The sequence below is a fragment of the Perna viridis genome, chromosome 1 (genome assembly GCF_037379345.1).
Source record: "Perna viridis isolate PV_CMFRI_1.1 ecotype Kerala chromosome 1, ASM3737934v1, whole genome shotgun sequence".
Taxonomy (NCBI): domain Eukaryota; kingdom Metazoa; phylum Mollusca; class Bivalvia; order Mytilida; family Mytilidae; genus Perna; species Perna viridis.
This window is the reverse complement of record NC_142445.1, coordinates 43,204,546-43,226,768: the sequence shown is the minus strand read 5'-3', so window position 1 is coordinate 43,226,768 and position 22,223 is coordinate 43,204,546. Positions and strand designations below refer to the sequence as shown.

General features: G+C 32.7%; 1 protein-coding gene across 2 annotated transcripts in view; it reads left to right on the top strand.

Annotated features, from left to right (window-relative positions):
* LOC148628873 (uncharacterized) overlaps positions 1–22,223 on the top strand; it is a 33,013-nt gene that overhangs the window by 9,210 nt on the left and 1,580 nt on the right. Inside the window, exons 7-29 of one of the 2 annotated variants that reach the window (XM_088596117.1) lie at positions 326–532; positions 868–1,002; positions 1,444–1,578; positions 2,113–2,259; positions 2,821–2,952; positions 3,489–3,626; positions 7,633–7,738; positions 9,795–9,886; positions 10,091–10,335; positions 10,938–11,025; positions 12,164–12,231; positions 12,548–12,584; positions 14,717–14,814; positions 15,288–15,419; positions 16,725–16,870; positions 17,031–17,166; positions 17,340–17,489; positions 17,826–17,925; positions 18,405–18,478; positions 19,503–19,628; positions 20,703–20,810; positions 21,200–21,342; positions 21,746–21,881. In XM_088596117.1, coding sequence (XP_088452243.1) covers positions 326–532; positions 868–1,002; positions 1,444–1,578; positions 2,113–2,259; positions 2,821–2,952; positions 3,489–3,626; positions 7,633–7,738; positions 9,795–9,886; positions 10,091–10,335; positions 10,938–11,025; positions 12,164–12,231; positions 12,548–12,584; positions 14,717–14,814; positions 15,288–15,419; positions 16,725–16,870; positions 17,031–17,166; positions 17,340–17,489; positions 17,826–17,925; positions 18,405–18,478; positions 19,503–19,628; positions 20,703–20,810; positions 21,200–21,342; positions 21,746–21,881 — 2,879 coding nt within the window. The remainder of the gene's footprint in view (positions 1–325; positions 533–867; positions 1,003–1,443; positions 1,579–2,112; positions 2,260–2,820; positions 2,953–3,488; positions 3,627–7,632; positions 7,739–9,794; positions 9,887–10,090; positions 10,336–10,937; positions 11,026–12,163; positions 12,232–12,547; positions 12,585–14,716; positions 14,815–15,287; positions 15,420–16,724; positions 16,871–17,030; positions 17,167–17,339; positions 17,490–17,825; positions 17,926–18,404; positions 18,479–19,502; positions 19,629–20,702; positions 20,811–21,199; positions 21,343–21,745; positions 21,882–22,223) is intronic. The other variant, XM_088596127.1, reaches the window with a different exon arrangement.

Genomic DNA, 22,223 nt, shown 5'->3' with positions numbered 1-22,223 from the left:
TTGACAGTCTTTTCCAAAAAAATACAGAAAAAAATCGTATTCTTGAGTTCTTGACATTCAAGAAAGTGCATGTTCTTGATAAGAAATATGACTTTAAATGGTCTTATACCCTAGTTTCAATGAGATAAGAGCCAATCATATACTTGCCAAATACGCAAACAAACAGGCTTGCAATGACAACGTATTTTTTTCTATTTTTCAAAGTAGGTTAATACGTCATTTTTGCTATAACATAATATAAAATCAAGCAAAGCTGGTTATATTCTGCCTTGAAAATGGTTGTTTATCAATAAAATATTTGCTTAAGTGCCATTTTATATTTCAGGACTGTCCACAACTGGTTATTCCATTTTTGTCTCAAACACTAGTGGCACTACAACGAAAGCAATAGACAACATAGACAATAACCTTATTATACATACATTCCCCTTTCTAGTACATGAAATTGATTTTAGTTCTGCGATTGTTGGAAGATACGTGGTGATAACGAATACCGGTGACACTATGGGCATTTGTGAAGTAGAAATTGCTGGTAAACATACAATTTTGGTCATTTATTAAATAGTTATAAATTATTAAAAAAAAGTTGATAGTATCGGCAAATAAATATACAAAAGTGGGATAATTCAAATACGGCACCAAAAACGGAACGTGAACACATAAAACAGAGAAGATCTGCAAGAATAACGTAGCGAACCGCATAGAATAGATTACACATAGATTGACCGGTTTATCGTTTTTTTTATGCAAATTTCGTTACTTACAAGATTACAATATTTATTTGTATTTACGTAAATACTTTTGGTTTCATTTTTGTATTCATATATTGAAGTTACAGGTTATTCTAATGTAACTAATAATATGCAGGGTGTCCTACTGGCTCGTATGGAGACTCATGCGACCTACGGTGTCCACTAAATTGCGACGGTCCTTGTCACCCGGGGAGCGGTATCTGTGTTTATGGCTGTAAAGATGGTTATATTGGGTCTAATTGTAGCGAAGGTTGTACTTTTTATTAAAATATAAACATTTTGAATAAAACATAGTAGATCGCTGAATATGTTTTAACTTATTAGAAGTATATTTACACATATGAAAGGCAAGATACATTGTTTAAAGTGATAAAACGAATTGTTGAAATACAAAAATATCAATCATATATATATATTGCAAGTTTCGATATGATGTACACATGTTTCATTGAATTACCTCTCATTACAGTATTGGAATCAAATTTATAGGAAGATCCAAATCCAAAATTAATTGTATGAAAAGAACTACTCAAAATTAAAACTACCAAAATAGGAAGTAAAATGCAAACTCGAGAGGTTCTACCATGTGCAATACAAGGAATGAAGCTTAAAATGTGTTATTAAAGTGGATATTAATGCATTTATGCTGATGCAAATGAGAACTTGAATAATTTGTTTTATATAACATTAGCATGTACACCTCCAAACTTTGGAAAGTTTTGCAAAGAGACCTGTCACTGTTTAAATGTTCACTGCAATTTTGTGAATGGAACATGTCCATCTGGTGGCTGTACGGCAGGTTGGGAAGGACATAGCTGTTCGCAAGGTTATCTTATTTTAACTTTGATTTTTTCATTACTATAATTACATAAATTATCTAAAAAATGGAATGATTTCACACCTTTTGTAAAGATTTTGTAAATTTGACGGTATTTCCTTTCTTTGATACATGTAATCGCATTTTTTTCCATCACTGTTTCTGAACAATAATCCTGTTATTTGCATACTAATATTACAACCTTTTGAATATTCAATGTATACGTATAATAAAATCGCATTATGTATTGATTCAAGTCCTTCTCAGCATATATATGATTTTTTTTTTCGAATTCCTTTCTAGCTTGTGGGTGGAATTTTTCCTGTTTTCACGTTTAAGACATTAAGATGGATTTAATATCTTTCAATGGTCATCTCTTTGTAGTGTCGGTATTTTTGCCAACCCTTAACTGTTCTTGGCGTATCTGTTAAGTAGGGGTCTGTCCTTAATTTGAGTCTGTTTATATGGATTTCTTGTTTAATTACAATGCATTTTTTCAAAAAATAACCTGACTGTTATAGGAAAAAATGAATACTATTTTAGGATGTAAACAGGGAAGGTTTGGCATAAACTGTGTACAAACTTGCCATGGATGTCTGTTGTCGGAGTGTAACGGTGAAACTGGTATTTGTACAAATTCCTCTGGGTGCCGACCAGGTTGGGAAAAGAGATACCCAAAGTGTAACGTTGGTTTGTATATCTTATATGAATGCGTTTCGTTTTCTGAAAAAGAAATACTTATAGTTCGTTTACAAAACTCTCACTTTAAGTAATCGATATCCTAGAAATTACAAGTCATACAAGAATACTGTATTGTAAGTAACTGTAGGGGTTAGTGGTGAAGTATTAGATCTTATTCAGTTGATTTTTAAAAATGAAATATTCCGTATAACAGCTGATACTACGTATACATAAAGTTGCAGTTCACTGGGAATACATATGTTTTGAACGGACACACTTTGTTGTACGGCCAAATTGAGGCACATTACTTATTTCTAAGAGCCTTAAAGTTTACATAGCCCTATGATGCAAGTCTTGTCTTTCCTTTACAGCAATGATTAACATATAAATAAAAGGCATTCGTACGCCAGCATCAAACTACGACTAAATACAATTTCGAAATTAAGTTGTATTTGTTTTACGCATAACACAAGTATTTTTAGCAGGGGTAAGAAACAACGGCATATAAAATATCTTTGTCTATTGACATTTAATAAATGTCTTTTCTACTATCATTTTTGTTTTCAACAGAATGTGAGGATGGATATTTTGGTAATTGCTCTACGCAATGCAATTGCCGCGATGGAATTTGTGACAAAAGTACAGGATTCTGTCCTGGTAATGTATGTGACCGTGGATGGATGGGAAATACCTGTAGTCAGGGTAAATAACTGTGCATATTAGATAAAAGCGTGTCCTTTTATTTGAAACCCAGGTATTTTTGTTGGTCTGGTATCATGACATCAAGTTTACCACAATAACTTGATGGTCTTAAACTTTCAAATGCGAACGAATGATTTTTGGTGCCACAAAATCTTACTACTCTTAAGTTACTGGAATACTCTAGAAACTACTGTAAGTTACTGAAATACTCTAGAAACTACTGTATGTTACTGAAATACTATAGAAACTACTGTATGTTTCAGGAATATTCTTAAAAATACTGTAAGGTATTGAAATATTTTCTGCAATTTACTGATTGTGTTAATATAAGTTATGAAGCTAAATGTAAGAAATGAGATAATTGTTTATCGTTTGTCTTATAACGTATGGAAATATTGTGCTAGTTGTATAAGAACATTTATGTACTTTTCTTTTGATATGAAAATAAAAAAAGATTCATAACATTCCACACTAAAATACCATATTTCGATGCGTTTTTTTTTTTTTGGTATTTCTTGCTGTTTACCGTATTTTAGAATGTACATCTGGAACATTTGGTTATAACTGTGCCAACACATGTGATGGTTGTGTCAATGAAACTTGTGATAGATATGAAGGGAACTGTACATATGGATGCTTGCCTGGACATGAAACACATACTTGTCAACTACTAGGTAAATGTGGGCCCACTTTCGTCAGTTTTCAAACTTTTCTACATTACTTATTCAGCTAGCATTTTGACCAATATAAGTGGTAAAGTGGTTGAAAATAAATATTTCTAAATGAAAATCTGATTATCTCCATTTGAGGTTTTCATAATATCATATCAGATAAAAAAAAAATAGGCGGATTCTGAAAATAATAGTGAGCAAGTGAGCTCAACAGCAACTTGTAAGTGCGTGAAAATAACTTTCTTGATAGTTGTCGGCCAAACCCGATGTGGTTCGGTAATTAGCAGAAAGGGAAGTATTACGGCAAGAATGAAGAAATCGACACTTGTCGTGATCAATCAACCAGCATACCTTAATGTTATTAGGTAAATAAACCATTCAATAAAATGTGCAATGTTGTGTTGGCAAAACGGCTGCAGAAGCGGAAAGACGAGATCTGGCAAGACGGTAAAAACCGCCGAGAAGTAAATTGGCCAATTTCGCTGGTAACAGCGATAACGGAAGTTCCTCCGTGCATTACTGAGTGAACAGGGAGCCCGATCCTCAAATACGTTAGGTCACATGTAATTGGTAACAGAGGACGAGAAATTCCGACTAGTACCAGTCGTGAACCGGACGCTCTGATAACAGATAAAACCTTATTTAAACCCACCTTCCCGTGATACAACACAAAGGTATAGCACAATATGGCCCAACGCAGAATAATAGGATCCTGACCCACTCTCATCTTGCCAGATTCCGCCAAAAATGGTCACGTCCAAACGTGTTCATCCCCAAAAGCACGGGAAAAGAGAGCGAGATACACCACTTGTGAAGAAAACTTCTTTTTTGTTGTTTACATGTAGGTAGGCTACTGATATGTACGATCATTTTAATATTCATTAGCAAATGAGTTTCCTCACTTTTCGAGTTTTTTCTACTGCTACAAAATATATTTGTGCACAATTAAAATCTAAGCTGATTGTTCCAAGCACTTTTTATACTGCTTTAATGTTTAATATTCATTAAGAAGTGAGTTTACTCGTGTCTTAGCTCACCTGGCCAAAGGCCATGTGAGCTATTTCCATCACTTGGTGTCCGTCGCCGTCGCCGTCGTCGTCGTTAACAATTTTTCAAAACTCTTCTCCTCTGACACCACTTGACCAATTGGAACCAAACTTGGTATGAATCTTGGGGTATCCTGCAAAGAACTGATGTGGGGATTTTTGATCCGTTGAAAAACATGGCCGCCGTTGCTAAAAATAGAACATACGGGTCAGAGAGTAGTTTTTCACATATATCTCCAAAACCGTTAGATTTAGCATAATTATTTCAATTGCTGAAATGACCCTTTAGATAGTCTTACTAAAGTCTTGTTGAGTAAAAATTGTTGGACAACTCCTTGTTAGATTTATTGCTCTTGAAAGACAAACTTTAACAAGGTGAGCGATTCAGGCTCATGGGAGCCTCCAGTTCGATTTTTCTCTACTATATGTTTTTTTTGCAGTAGCATTATTACCATGTCTTCTGGATAGTATCTCGCTCTAAGTTACTGTCGTGCTCCAAAATTAAAAAAAAAAAAAAAATAATAATAAAATAGATAAAATAAACTGTATAATGGTAATTATTTAAATGAAGACTTAACTAAGAATACCATAAGTCTGTTTGAATCTGCAGATGCTAAACCCTAAAATAATATCAATTTGAATTAATTCCATACGCACCTCTTCTTACATACATGTACATAGTAGATAACCTCCATAAACAGTTTCGTAAAATGTGTATACAATTAAAGATGCGAAACCATTAACAATAATCTTCATGCATCATACAGTAATAATGTTTCTCAACTTCTTACATCTGGTGTCAAATTGCATCTACGTAAAGAGGATTCGTCCATACAAAAACAACAATAGACTATCTAGCCTTGTAAGAACTCAGCAAACTAATCTATATCTTATAACTGTTTGACTCTGGATAAAAGAAGTGACCACTGACTCTTAGCACGGGCAAATGAAATACAACAGAAATTTAGTTTCAAGTGATAAGTAATTTCGAGATACATACTCACGCTCTAACCTAAGTACAATATGGCTTTGTACTGTTCCGAACGGTACGCATGACTGACCCCTCTGAAACTTTGTGGGCGTAACGCTTAAAGTAGCCGATTTAATACTTAGCCTGACGTGATGCATCTGATTATTAATAACTGTAATTCAAGGTATTCGAAATATTTCTGTTCCCTTTCGTAATGTTCTCTCTCCTAAATATAAACTGGTTAACTTAAGGAACTAACCATCTATCGGAAACCCTTGTAACGGGGTATCGGTTATATATATTTCCCTTCTGATTTTGCAGTCACTGTGTTCCTATTTCTAGGTATGTCAATACCTAGCTCCTTGATCTTATCAATGTTTTCTAGCTTTTACCTTTTTCTTTGCCATACCGCCTCTTGCGACCAACTCCCAAGTGCTCGACATTTAACAAAACATTTTATATGTGTACTTCCATGAATTATTATAAACAAAATTCTACATCATGCCTCTGGGGAGAGCCAGATCGACAAAAAATGACCTACTACATAGTGCCGCCTGGAAGGGGGACTTGATGCGGGCCCAAAAGTCACATTTCAGCAGTATTTTTCTTAATTTCAAAATATAAACAAAATAAAACTCTCAATTTGAAGAGTAAAGCAGTTAAATTACCGATATTTATAAACGGTACTGACAAAGTCCGCAAAATGGCCTCTTTTCCAGCTCGAGCTCGAACCGGCGTACACTCATTCCATATGAGGGATCAGTCGATATTACATGTACTCCCCATTCCTTTCCTTTTGGGTATTCCCTGTTATTCAGGTTGAAAATGTTGAATTGCATGCGTTTCATTTTTTGAGAACAGTTTGCAATTCATGAACGCTGACAATGACGTAACAGGTTAATGACGTAAACATTATATCGGCTGGTCGAAACCGGAAACTCCGGAATCAGCCTTACATTTTTTTTAACTTTCATTAAACTCGCCTAATCGTTTACCCGATAACCAGTACTTATCTAATATTTTTTCTCATTCTTGTCTCATCGAGCGACTTCGCCACGAGACGAAATGTGCATGAGAAACTACCACGAGTTAAAAAAAATGTTAATAAATCTGTTAATCGCTGTTTTGAAGACGTTTGATGTATTAGTTTTCTTTTATTTTCAGTTTTTCTGACCTAAATATTTAAGTTTTTAAGCGCTGCAAAGTTTCCTTTCGGGACTATTTTTCGTTAGAATGCTACGTGACGTCACGTATGTTGTGCAGCCACACGATAATTTTCATTCTCACTCGACTGGAGTGAGATTGAAAGTTATCGATCAAAGGGATTTTAAACAAAATAGCGATAATATTTTTATCATTCAATCGTCTTTAATTAATTCCTTTCATTATTTTCCTGTTTCATCATACAATTCTTGGAACGGTTATGTTTTAAAAGAGTTCGAGAAAAACTGGCTGTACTCATGCATCTTTCCCTGTCGTCGGAATTTCTGTTCAAGAACCTAATCCGCCTCGAAAAATAATTAGCTCCGGTTGTTTTATTCAACTATAAGCATAGTTTCTGTAAGATAGGAAAGACAATCATTTTTGGAATTTGTGCAAGGCTATCAGTTATGTCAATTTGATTGCTTTTTTTTTTATCTCTGCAAGTTATGTGTATATATTCCTATTATAGAACTGTTATATTTCAGGAAGTTGCACAAATTATGAATCAGTCCCATTTCAAACGAAATAGGAAATAGCAGGAGCTCCTGATGAGGCTCAAAAATGAGAATTTAAGAATGTTGAAGCACACTATGCCTTTTCGACATAAAAGTTATTCAATTCATAGTGCAGATACGAAGATAATTGTTATAAGAAAAAAATAATGTATTTTGATTGACATTTCTGAGACTAACAAACATATTAATTCATTATTTTTTTATGACAAGAGCGTTAATTTAGTAAATGCCACTAAAACTATTAAATGTAACTATTATAACTGATTTTTATTCAGTTGAGAAATCAGAAGTAACATCATCACCTATCGGAGCAATTGGGGGAGGTGTTGGAGGTACTGCGGTTGTGCTCATCATTGCCATCAGTGTAGTTTTCTTCATGAGGTATGTGGAGAAAGTACATATTCTTGGCACATGAAGTACACAATTTGTGAATACTATTTTTTGGGGCTTGACTCGTTACATGCTATGTGAATTAGTTCCATTTGCAAAACGGTTCCTTATCTGATAAAATGGTACTATTTATGCTGAAGCATATTCATTTACTGTTATCAAATTCACATCAATGATTTACAATTATGTCATATGTACATTTAACAATAGTCATATGCTATCCTGGATATATATCTTTAATGCTTCCTTAGTAGTATGCGGAGGGTATATAGAAAAATGACAGAAAATATGAGGCATTATCTCCGTACTAATTAATTTCTAAAAAAATAATTGGCTAAGCACAGTTCTTTACAAATCCCAAATATCCGGATGTAACTTCCCATTTCCTCGTGAACGTCACGCGCTATTTATCACTTGATATCAGAGAGATTTACGTTTTATGTTGACTTTGAATTCAATCAAACTGAAAAGCAAATTTTCAAATTTCTTTGCGATTCAACTTCATTGACGTCTTGTTGTTACAACGGCTTTAACAGTGATATTTGGCATTAAAATCAAATTGTGAAGTTCCAAAGAAACAGCTCTTAAAACCCTGTATTTTTATTATCTGTAAGTTTATAGGTTTAGGTTTTTTTTTGCTATTGTTAATGTTATTTCTTTTAAAAAAGCATCTCCTCTGACACAACTTGACCAACTAAAACCAGACTTGGCATGAATATGGAATAGGGTTTTTTTTCATAAAATTGATGTAGGGATTTTTTATCCATGGAAAAACATGGCTGCTAATACTAAAAATAGAAAAAAATGGGTCAGTCAGAAGTTTTTTTATCGTATATCTCCAAAACCGATAGGTTTAGTCAAATTCTTTCAATTGCCGTAATGATCCTTATTATAAGACCCACAAAAGTCTCCAAGGGATGAAAGGTATCACTCCATGTAAGAGTTACTGCCCTTGAAAGGTGAAAAAATGCGTTTATTTCTTTTACAGTTTTCAGCAAATATTTTGTAAACTGTTAAATAAAATGAAACTTTCAGTTGCTAAAATGACCCTTATGATAAGGCCTACAAAAGTTTGTGGGAATCAAAGTTTTCGGAGAACTCCTTGTTAGAGTAATTGCCCTTGAAATGCAAATAATTATATTTTTAGCAGTTTTCCGCCAATATCTTGAAAAGTATAAAAGATAGAATGAAACTTTCAATTAATGAAATGATCCTTATGACAAGTCCTACCAATATCTTCTGAGTCAAAATTGTCAGATAACTCCTTGTTACTTGGCATCGAACCGGTGTAGGGATTTTTGATCCGTTGAAAAACATGGTCGCCGTTACTAAAAATAGAACATAGGGGTCAGAGAGTAGTTTTTCGCATATCTCCAAAACCGTAGGTCTATGGCTGAAATGACCTTAATTATAAGGCCTTCAAAAGTCTTCAGGGATCAAAGTTGTCAGGCGACTCCTTGTGAAGAGTTATTGCCCTTGAAAGATGAAAAAAGACGGTTTTTACAATTTTCAGCCAATATCTTGGAAATTATTATAGATAGAAAGAAACTCTCTGACGCTAAAATGATCCTTATGATAGTCCTACCAAAGTCTTCAAAATTGTAGGACAATTCCTTGTTAGATTTATTGCTCTTGAAAGACAAACTTTAACTAGGTGAACGATTTAGGCTCCTGGGAGCCTGTTGTTTTATCTTCTGTTGTAAACAATTTTTTTAAATTCCTAAACAAATTTGTTCACACCATGGAAGTAAAATACGCACGTTTTTTTGTGACGTTACGTATCATGGAAACATTGTGCCGTTATTTTTCTTGAATTTCACAGACGTATACTTCCCACATAGTTATGATCGGAAACTCATTCTAGTTCCACTTTCACGAAGACATTAATTTCCTGATTTGCTTCCATATCACCCGGGCTACCACAGGAATGTCCTGTCAAACTACTATTCAAACTGCAGTATTACCTGGCATATTTTACTCCGGTTTTCATACTGTTGTTCGCTTAAAATGAAAACAAATATAATAAATGATTATGATGTATTTTAAGACATAGAAAACTTGACAGGAAGGCCCATTACAGAAACAAATCGAAAGAAAAGAAATTTTCACCAAAAGAGAAAAACAGGAATCTCAAATCCAGTAAGTAATGTAACCATATGAAGGTATGGAGGAATGTATGATTTGGTAATAAGAAAAAAAAAGTTATGTATCTATTGTGGTATTGCTAATTTGGAAAGTGTTTCGGAATAGTACTTAACGTAATTTTGGCAAGTAAAGCTATTACACTATAAACGTAATGAAAAAGTCAGCTTTAATTTTAAACCTAAAAATTCATTCCTGTAGGAAAAACGAAGAAAAGGGATACAGTTGACGATGACCAGTATGTAAATATTAGATCAGTGAATGTTGGAAATATACAGGAATCAGAGAATAAAGAAGAACTTGATATGGTTTATATCAACCATGGTGCAATCGGAGACGAAAAAGACATATACAACAACACATGCAGCCATAAATTTTCTGTTGATGAACTACAAAATGTAATACGGGAAAAGAAGAAAGACAGTGGTTACCAAAAAGACTTCGAGGTAAAGGAGTATTTTGTTCAAGGATGTCGTTTACAAATATACTTTTTTTATACCTATTTTTGTTGTAAATTGCACGATTGGGTAGCAGATTGTATCGATCGATATAACTTTATATTTAATCTACCCTTAAATAATTTAATTTGATTTGTAACAAGCTTTCGAATCTGTTGGTTCTCTATAAGCAAAGAAGATTATTTTGTATAACCTAGCTTAGTACAATGACGTCATTGACGAGGCTTGGACCGCACTCCCCGATTCTAATACCCCCTCCCCCCCAAAAAAAAACAGACAAACAAACACACACATACAAAAACCTTTTGATCACGAATCAATTATTCATATTTTGTCATCCATTTGAAATCAAGATATAAGAAATATTTCTATTTTTTTTAACATGTTATACTCAGTAACCTGGTTTGGGTTAGTTAATACTTTTTATAAACCCGTTTATAAGTGTGAACTGCATGGTCCAAACCAGGTTATTCCGTATTAGAAACATTCCTTAAATAGACTTCCTTTTTATGTTTTTTTTTTATTTTTTGGTTACCAATACATGTGTTATTTTTACTTTAACATACCTTTAAATTTTTTATTGAAAACAGACCTTACCAAAAGGACTGTTTCATCCACACGAAGAAGGATCAAAAGAAGAAAATAAAATCAAGAACAGATTTTTAACAACTTGGCCATGTAAGCATATCAACTTATGCAAAAAAAAAAATAAGAAATTAAAAGCGAAGCTTGAAAGACAATATACTACAATAAAAAAAAGCCAGTTAGTCCTGCAGACATATATAAATATAGCGAAATCTAAGTAAAAAGCGTGTCACACGTTTCCGATTTATGAATTGGTTTTCTATCACGAAGCCACGTATGTTTAATCACCGACGTCGAATTAGTGTGAAAATACAGTGAAACCATTCTACGTTAAACCACTTTTGGACTGTACAGTTTGTATGCTTTAAAAAGGTTAGACGCCAAAGTATTTAACCATCGCTGCATTTTTTGCGCCTGTCTGAAGCCACAAATGTCGGCTTCTGTATGTCTTGTTTCGTTTTCTCTTTCGGTTTACCTTATGTTACTTAAGTGTAAAAATGCAACTATTTTGTTGTACTTTTGTAAATATTGTTCCTTTTTGGGGGGCCATCGGCAGCCTCTCCACTGTTGTGTGGGTTTACTCATCGTTGAAGACCCATTGGGGGGAGGGGCCTTGAGTTGACATTCGTTTATACAGGTTCGATTGTTATCTCTTTGACATATTTACCATATTAACCACTTCCCTTATATTCTTTTTACAAAAGTTCAAATATCTGTCATGGGACTTTAAAAAGTTTCTGTTTTAGACAAATTTTCGGTTTATTTAGAGGTCGGCGATTTTTGTATGGTTACTAAGCTGTATTATAACCTAACTTGTCCAAAGAGATTCAACCAACCTTTAAAAAAGTATGTTACAATTCCTTTGTACATACAGGTACCTTTAACCATATACTACGACAATGTTCATCAATATAAAATGTATACACAAAAATACTAATCATATAAGTATTGCAAATTTCGATATGCATACATTTCTCGAATTTGAATGATATCAGTAGTATTACAACCAAATGTATATGAACATCTGAATTAAAATAAAATATTTACAAAAAATACACAAGACCATAAATATCGAAGGAAAAATTCAAATCCAGTACCGAAAAATAAATCTTACCATGTGCAATACAAGATACTTCCATTGTTGTATGGGTCTTGAATTCTGTGATGCTGCAAATTTCGGTAAAAATCTTCTTGGCATATTATCATTTTTCATCTTTTACTTTTATGTTAGATGACCATTCACGAGTTGTTCTTAGTGGAAATGGGAGATCTGACTACATCAATGCAAGCTTTATCGATGTACGTATTCATTAGTAAGAATGTAAATGATCTGGTGTAAGTAACAATAGACCTTTCAAATTTCAAAAAACATAAATTCTAGACAGCAGTCAAAAGGAAAAGTATGAAAGGAAAGTCCGTATAACAAATGGCAATATCAGGGCAAAAATCGGAAAGTTGTAAAAACATTTGAATGGTGCTATAAGTTATAAACATTATGATTTAAAATGCATGATGCTCCATATGCCTTTCAAAGTATATGGTTCATTCCTAGTAAATACTTATTTCATCTATACATGAATAAAGACACTTATTGACACTTATTTTTTACTTGTAGAGTTACTCAAAGAAAAGGAATTATATTGCTACTCAAGGTATGCACTTAATCAAAACAAATAGCTACTGACAATGTAGTGTGATGATGCCCAAAAAGTACAGTTCTAATACGGGTTAAACTTCCCTTTCTAAGATATAAGGGAGATGAGGATTGGAACCTGTGATTTGTATTGGGTAACGAGGATTTTAAATGAGGAGAAGGGCGAAATTGTCTCGATAATTTTATTTTATTTTATTTTAAAAATATTTTTGATAGAAGAGAAAAAAACTTTGAAAGATATAAACCTTTCAGAAATATAATGATATAATGCTGAAAATGCAATGTTGAAGTGATCTGGTATATAAAAATGAACATATGTGAATTAGAAATTCATACAAAAACGTGATATGAAACTTTTGATACGTCAAACGTTTCAGATGCGCAGATGATGTATTTACCTTCTAGTTTTATAGAAATCATTGTGTTGCGAAAGCAATTTTCAATATCATATGATAACACAAAGAAAATAAAAAAAAATCTGTCAAGATGGAAGTAAAAGACATACCATATTAGCTGACAGGTTCATGGTGGTAGCCACATAAGTTTTAATGGACGTCTTCCATATTGAGGTAACCGTATTTCACAAATGTACCCTATCCAAGTGTAATATATCACATAATTGAGCATTTGTTCAATCAAAAATATCCTTTGTTCAACGGGATGAGTTTTTAAAGTATTTTTACATTGCCGTATGACGTCACTTGCCACTCCTATATAGTACCAAAACACACTAAACCTTGATTGTAAGAGCATAATATGTGTGTATGTTGATCAAAAGTTGTCAAAATAAAGCTAATAATGTGTACTTTACAATCATGTTTGTAATTTACTACAAAAGTTTATGACTTTTGTATACTTGTGTGAATACTATGCATTCATGCTGTCAGTAAGCAGAAAAGCTAAAAATGTGTATTTTAAGTGTTATTTATTTAAGTCAATTTTGTGAACAATTTCTTTAGCCATTGATAATAAAAGCGGTGGGTGAGAAATTTCAGCACATATGTAAGGTTTTAAAAAAAATCGCCTAAACTTTATACCTATCGTTACGCAGCATGTTGTTTGATACCTCTTAAAAGCTGAATTTAAAAGATTTAAGAACTTATGAAATCGGTTACTTGTCAAATTGAGCAATTCGTTACGGTCCAATTTGCCTAGTGGCCACCTGTAATCAGCAATGGATTTCCAAAAAAAAGACTGATTTAAAATTCCTTAGTCAGGGCAGTATATGTATAATTGACCCGTAAAGAAAAACTACATGTCTGATGTGATCATGATTATACTTCGCTTTAGAAGGCCATTTGTCAAATGGAAAGAGATAACAATTATCTATTTTCCAGTACAAAAATCGATGGCGATCGTATCGAATTATCATTATTAAACCATCTCCTGCTTACATAGTTCAATTTCTATATATGGTTCGATGGTTTTCATTTAACTTATAAGTCCTTAATATACAATACAAATAGTTTACCGCTTGGTACTCCGTTCCGTAATATAAAGATATAGATATAGATATAGGTATAGCACATGTTTTGCTGTCACTACGGCTTTGATCCTATCTTTTCGTGCTAGTCTCGTTGTATTCAAGGCATTTTATTTAACAGTATGTATATGCAATCAAGTGTGATAAAGCGTTTGTCATTGTATCAACGAAGAGACTCATTTCATTGATATTTATATCCCTATAAACACTGGATCGAAATGAGTATACTTGTATTAAGTATTGTGGAAAAAAAGTACTTTATGTGGTATTGCATTACATTTGTACTAATTTTGTACAAATGATACTTGGTGAAGCAACAGGATTAAGAATTACACTTCTATCAGTTTGATATTAGATATATTTTATTCAGTGACATATTTATTATGAAAGGTAAACTTTAAACCTTTATTTATGTACTGAACAGGGAAATATAATGATTTCCACTTTATGACACTTCACTACGTCATGTTTATGTTTATCAAATACTCCAATCACGATAACAATAAACCAAACAAACGTAGATAAAAACAGATAGCATTATGCCTTCAACGTCTGAAATTTCTACAGCATTCGAGTTAATCTATGTTTATTACTCGGGTTATATTTTACTCTTACATGCGTCCTTCTTTTGGTTTCTTTGTATGCAGGCCCTAAAACAAATACAGTTCAGGATTTTTGGCACATGGTATGGCAAGAAAACGTCGAAATAATAGTAATGGTAACAAAAGTTGAAGAACACGGCAGGGTACGAAATTATATGAATTAGTACCAATGGCCTTTTATATATATAGATGTAAATAGAAAAGGGTGGGATAACTTACAATGTTTTACCTGGGTTATTTACAAAGAAAATTTTTTGTCTTTCTCTATAAAGGACTACATATTCTTTAGATTTATGAAGAGAAGAAATCAAATTGCCTTATTCAAAATGTTCTTCATTTTAAGATATCGACAGAAAGATCGGAGAAACCAAGATTCTAGCTCAAATGAAAAGAATGTAATCAAGGGACAAGGACAAACACACACAAAAAAAGAAAATAAAATGACCAAATTAATACGTACAAAGACAAAAAGTAAATGAGCAACTCGGACTTCAACAATGACTGGGAGCTTGGACCAGGTGTACCAGTGTGGTAAGCGACCTCTGCTTTTCTAGAAAAAAAAACGGTATTAGCAGGTGTTTTTTAATGTTTCAATCTAAATTTTGTTTTATCTTAGAAAAAATGTTATTCATATTGGCCAAATCATTCAACCAGTCCACAAGATGTCGGTCATTACGAATTGTCGTTGTTGGAGGAAACAGAAACGGCAGTATATGTGTACAGAAAAATTCGTCTAGTCAATAAAAATGTAAGTTGTATATAAGTAAACTGTATTTACCTACCTTTTTGAATTTCCTTCACTATCAATGATCAGTAGTTAACGATTGCTTTCATTTATAGATGAAAAGAGCCTTTCTACATGTGTGTTTAAGTTTTTATTTTTAATTGTTACACTTACAGCATACTATTACTGAAGTTTGCAATTTATAGTTTGCAAATATACAGAGGAAGATGTTTACAAAATGCTGAAATTTTTAATCGACAACATATTTGTCCAGTATGGTGGACGTGTTTTTCAACAAACGGTCGGCATTCCAATGGGAACAAATTGTGCTCCTTTCATTGCTGACCTATTTCTTCACTCTTTTGAGGCTGATTTTATAGCTGATTTGATCAGAAAGAAAGAATATTGTTTGGCTAGATCCTTCAATCTCGGTTTCCGCTATATAGATGACGTATTATCTTTAAACAATCCTAATTTCGGGGATTTGATACATCGCATCTGCCCACAAGAACTTGAGATAAAGGATACTACAGACACTGTGAAGTCAGCCTCATATCTTGACCTACACTTAGAAATCGATGGTAAAGGAAAACTATTGACCAAACTTTACGACAAACGTGATAACTTTTCATTCAGAATTGTCAACTTTTCTTACATCTGTGGCAACATCCCTTCGGCTCCTGCGTATGGAGTGTTCATATCGCAACTGATACGTTATGCCAGAGCTTGCCGAAACTACGCAGACTTTTTGTATCGCGCTAGAGGTCTAACAAATAGGCTTCTGAAAAAGGGTTATGTTGCTACAAGATTGAAGTCATTACTACAGAAGTTTTATGGTCGTCATCATGAACCCGTGGATCAGTATGGTGTATCCATCAGCACCATGAAAACTGATTTATTCAACGGGCCATAGTTTTCCTTTCCTCGTTTGTCTACCCCGGACTTGACTTTTTATGATCAACTCGGCAGGTGTTTCTAGAAAAGCAGAGGACGCTTACCCTACCGGTGCACCTGGTCCATGCTCCCAGTTTTTAGTGGAGTCCGAGTTGCTCATTTACTTTTGTTACTTTTTATGTATGATTTTAGTTACTTTATGTTCTTTGTTGTGTATGTCTGTTTTCCATGTCTGGTCTTTGTCCCTGGAGTATATTCTTCTGATTACCGCTATAACTCTGGTTCCCTTGATTACTGTTATATATGTATTTTGTATTATAAGCTTTTCACTCTTAATGGTGTTGTGTTGTTTTTTTTTTTTTTTTTTTTTTTGGTCCTTTTAACTATTTCAAGCTATTTTTCAGTTTTGAAACTTGAATACCTTTGTTTTTACAGGAGGAGCAGGGCACGGAAATCCACCATTTTCATTACTTGCAATGGGAAGATCATGATGTTCCTGATACAACTAAACTCATAAATTTCTACTGGAAAGTCAAACGCAACAGGACTTCGTCTGAAAAGCCAATGGTTGTCCATTGCAGGTAAGCCTAAACACACCACATAGACATTGAATATGGTCATAGTTCTGTTTGTACAAAATAATTTTACATTAAAGAAATAACCCTATATTATCATCTGTATTAAGCGACTAAATCATCATTAAATTGTAGATATTACTGATATCACAATTCATTTTGTCAGTGCTGGTATTGGAAGAACTGGAACTTTCATTGCTATTGATGCTTTGTATGAGAATGGTCTAAAGACAGGATTTATAGATGTGGTTGAGTTTGTACAGATGATGAGGAAGGATCGGATGAATATGATACAGACACAGGTATAAATGACGATTTTTGTAACTTATCGTATCTTCATAATTAGTAACTTTATGATAATAAACATTCCTAGTTCATACATTATCGTGTAACTAAATTTTCGTGTTTAATATAAAACAAAAAATAATTTCTCATTCAATATTTATTCAAAACTCTGCTTCATTGTCTTTTAAAGGATCAGTATGCTACTGTTTATGAAGCATTATTGGAGGCCTTCACAGTCCCCGACTCAGCTGTTGATCAAGAAGAGTTTTGTAGCAGTTTTGACATTAAGAACTTGGTTACAATTCCAAAGAATCAACGAAAAATGTCATTGGAGTTTAGAGTAGGTAAATTGGGTCACATAAATCTCTTCTTTTAGAAATTTAATTTCATTACTTTTCAATTATTATGTGTTATGTGATTTACTATTGCTCTACTATCCCTTGGATATTCCTGATAAAGATGGATGCTTCATCGTATTTATCTTCAGTATTGCTACCACATTTTCTTAATTGATTTTCCTTAACATTTGATTCTACAAGAAGTAAAATCGGAAAGCAACATAATATATTTGGTTCAAAATTACGTCTTCCGTTTCACCTTCAAGTAAATACCCTACTTCAAACATATTTAAAAGCGTATTTTCCTTAAAGTATCGCAACGTTTTAATGCATTGCAGAAACTACAAGACATCAAACCTTGTTACACTGAAGCCAACTATAGAGCTGCCAATTTAGAGGATAACATCAGCAAAAACATTAACAAACTAATCTTGCCAAGTACGTATAAAATTAATTTAATGAATAGCTTTACAAATGAAATGGTCTTTAAAGAGTAGTCAAGGGAACCAAGGGTTTAACGGTAATCAAAAGAATGGAATCCAGGTACAAAGACCAGATATGTAAAACAGACACCCACAACAAAGAACATAAAATAACTAAAATAATACGTGTACAAAGCAACAAAAGTAAATAAACAACTCGGACTCCACTAAATACTGCGATCATCGACAAAATTAAGGTCATTTGATCGGAAAACTAATTCGATGTGAGAAAGACCACCAAACATCTATTTTCATGCCGGATACTGAAATCTCAGACACCATGGGTAAGACATGAAGTTCGGAGCCTCCTTAGGGAACGATGAAATATTACCCTCGGGTGTCTGTTATTTCCATATCGTGCACTCGTACAGATGTTAAATTATTTTAAATATGTTTTTCGTAAGCCAGAAATATATGTACAAGTAATCATTTTAGATGATAAATTCAGACCATATTTGATGTCTTATGGAAAATCTAGAACTGATTACATCAATGCTGTTATAATACCAGTAAGTTGACGGTTTAGATGTATTGAAAGAGTTTATTATGTTTTTACTAGTAACTGTATATTTTGTGGAGGTATTATAACGTAATAAAATAACTGTAATTTTAAGTTTTCTGTAATAAACTCCAACTTTATTCAGTGAAATCATTGAAATATCATGTTAAAGATGTCTATAAAGTCTAGAGCGATAAGGTGGAAATTTCACATTTCTCTACGGATGAAGACGAATAGAAATTACATTATTATAAATTATGTATGAATTATGCTGCCAAAAGCAAATCAGAGTACTAATTTGATTAGCATTACTTTGCTGTTATATAAGTTTAAATTACGAAAATACGAAATATCTGTACGTACTTTGACTATTTGTACCACCAGAACAGAGATAAATAGTCTAGATTATAAATATTTTTCTCACAAAAAGTTGATTTTTGATATGCATCGCTTATAAAGAATTTTCCTATACGATCTAGGTAAAAATTACAAATTTCACTTCTATTGAATATTTTTTGGCAATGAAGTAGAACACAATATTCTTAGTACGAAGAATACTTCAAGTCGAAATATATCATTACTTTGATTGTTTTACATATGATTATTTTAGTTCAGAATTACCTTTACATGATTCTTAGAAAATATCTGTTCTTTAAAAGTAACCTTTGACACAATTAAAATCAAGGGTTATCCAGTGGTTTTCGTTTTTTTTTATGTTCTTTTTTTAAATATTTTTTTAATATATAGATTAGTTCGATTTGTGTCTTTTATGAATACCCTCACTTCATTTGTTTTGGGGCTTTCTACAGCTTGCTTTATGGAGTGAGTTTTGTCCTTCATTGAAGATGGTAGGGTGACCTGTAGACGTTTAATTGTTTGTTGCTTGGTGGAGGACTGTCTGATCATTCTACATCTCCTATTTTTTTATATTTATGTGACACTTTTGATTATACTGCATTCACTCTTTACCGTCTCTCTGAAATAAGTGCTTCATTAAACAGTTGACACCCAGCAAAATTTCCTCGTTCTTTCAGAGTTTTATTCCACAAAGAAATATCATTGTCACACAGTTTCCTCTAAAGTCAACAGTGGTCGATTTCTGGACATTAATTTACGACACCGAATGCTCTACAGTGGTCATCTTGGAAGCATTGGATGATGTAAGTATTTTTCATCTCGTCAAAAATGTACTTTTTATGCAATATTATCATATCAATAAAAAATCCAAGAATACGTTTTTTGTTTTCTTAACAGTGTTATCAATTGATTACGTCTTGTTATTCTACCATATCTAATTAAAAAGATACTGTTGACCATGTAGGGATGCATGATTTAAATTGTTAAAATGTTTTGTTTGACAATAATTTTTTGTCAAGTGTGGTTGAGGTGTTATTCAACAGACGGTCGGTATTCCAATGGTTACAAAATGAGCTCCACTACTAGTTGACCTATTCTTTTACTCTTATGAGGCTAATTTTATTGAATGTCTTATCCAAAAGAAGGAGCATCGTTAAGCGAGATCATTTGGTCCCAGTTTCTGGCTTATAGATGAAATTTTGTCTTCCCAGCTTCTGGGGTATTTTATAACGCATCCACCCTAAATTACTTGAATACAGAACTAAAGACACTAAGTCTTCATATGTTTTCATATCACAACTCATGTATTTTGCTAGAACATGCCGAAACTACGCGAAGTTTTTATACTGCGCATTTTTATAATTAGGCTTACCAAAGTTTTATGGTCGTCATCATGAACTCGTGGATCATTATGGTGTATACATCTGCGTCATGAGACTTGTCTGTTTACCGTGTCATAGCTGTCCTTATCCCGACTTAATATTCATAGCACATGCTTCTGGTTTAGAATAGAGTCCGCGTTGCCGATTTATTTTGTTTATCTGTGTTTGTGTTATTTATATATTTATTTATTTTGTTATTTTTTGTTTTGGTCATTTCATGTTTTCTGCAGTGTAAGTATATGTATTTTATCTAGTCTTCATAATTAGATAATGTTTTTTTTATTATTTGTTATCAAAGTTTGAAACCTGTTTCCCTTGACCCCCCTCAAAAACAATTCAAACTTTGAACTATAACTGAAAAATCCAAGAATAAATCGAAGAGTTTAAGGGAGAGATCGTCAAATATTTTTTCTAATATGCAGCAAAGATAAAACAAAATAATTGAACTTAAGGAAAAAAAGCCATTCCTAAATACTTATATTGTTTGTATCGCAGATAATTCAAATCTTACCGGAAGAAGGCAAATCTATACACTTCGAGATTTTGGAAATCTCAAAAGAACATAGCTCTCCAATATCTACAGAAGTAAAGATAAAACACAAGGTATGCATTTTCAAAAAAAAAATAAATTAATCGTAAATTTACACAGAAAAAAAGTTAAAAAACTACATTTCATTTTCAACAGAAAAGTCGTCCATATTACTGTTAATAGAACCGTGCAGCTTAATGCAGTGCATGTTTTCTTCATTCTTTCGATGAAGCTTTTAACTGGTAATCATAATAAGTAGTTCTGCAAGATTCCCAAAATGTTTGAATTCATGCATAATATCAAAGAATACAATGAACAAACTACCTGAAACACTTATTCTTAAATTTATCACTGTCAAATGGTCAAATAACGAAACAAACAAGTATAAATATCCCGTTTATTTTTTTAATTTCAGTAGATGTATCTAATCGTTCAATTATTGTAGTTGTTTCTTTACCAACAGAAAAATAACGATTATAAACAAGTGGAAGTTTTGGTAGTGAATGACTGGCCGGCCAAAAGTATAACATTCCCATCCATAAAGTGCATGTTGGAACTCCAAGCTTTAGTATCTAATGCTTCAGGCTCAATAGTTGTTGTTTGTAGGTAAGCACATGCAATATGATGTATTATTATTTTTTGAAATTATTTTCCTTTGCACATATCAAAAATGAAGCTCATAAGAAATAACTGTGATTAAAGAAACGAAATATACTAACAAAAATCAACTTATTTTCATGTAACATTCAAATTTGAAGTCTTAAATTAAGTATCTACTATACTTACATTAACATTGTGAGGAAATGATACACTTTTTTAATTTAGAAAATAAAAACAAAATTCCCCCTGAAATTTATTTAAAAATTTGAAAACTTTTCTACTTTAATTAAAACTCGAATCATCTTTTTTTTTTCGGAAAACACTTTCACTGTGAGAAGCATGAAAATATGTAAGTGGTGCGTAATTCGTGCTGTTTAGCATATTTCTGACATTTAAATCATTTTGTTAGAGATGGATGTGATAGAAGTGGAATGTTTGTTGCTTTAAATTTGACAATGCAGAAAATGGAATTAGAAAATGTTGTGGATCTATTTCATGTAGTACGACTGATACAAGTAAAGCGACCCGAGTTTCTGTCCTGTCCAGTAAGTTCTTCGTTTGAAGTACGAGTAAATGATACATCAAACAAAATAGTGAAAGCTATGGTAAATTCACAGGAATATAAAAAAAATATAGGGAAACCATTCCACACAAGCAGCAAACATTAGCACCTATATTTTAAGCGTTTTCTACTTTAAATTTGTTAGACAGATCAATCTTTTTATACGTCAAGTATTCAACGGGAAAATATATGACGCGGAAATCACATATGTTAACTTTCTGAAATCACACAATTACATCCAAAAGGTTCACACTGTTGATGTGATATATTATCCTTAAATTTTCTTTAATTTTTTTAAAGGTTTATTAATCATTTTGTAGTCATA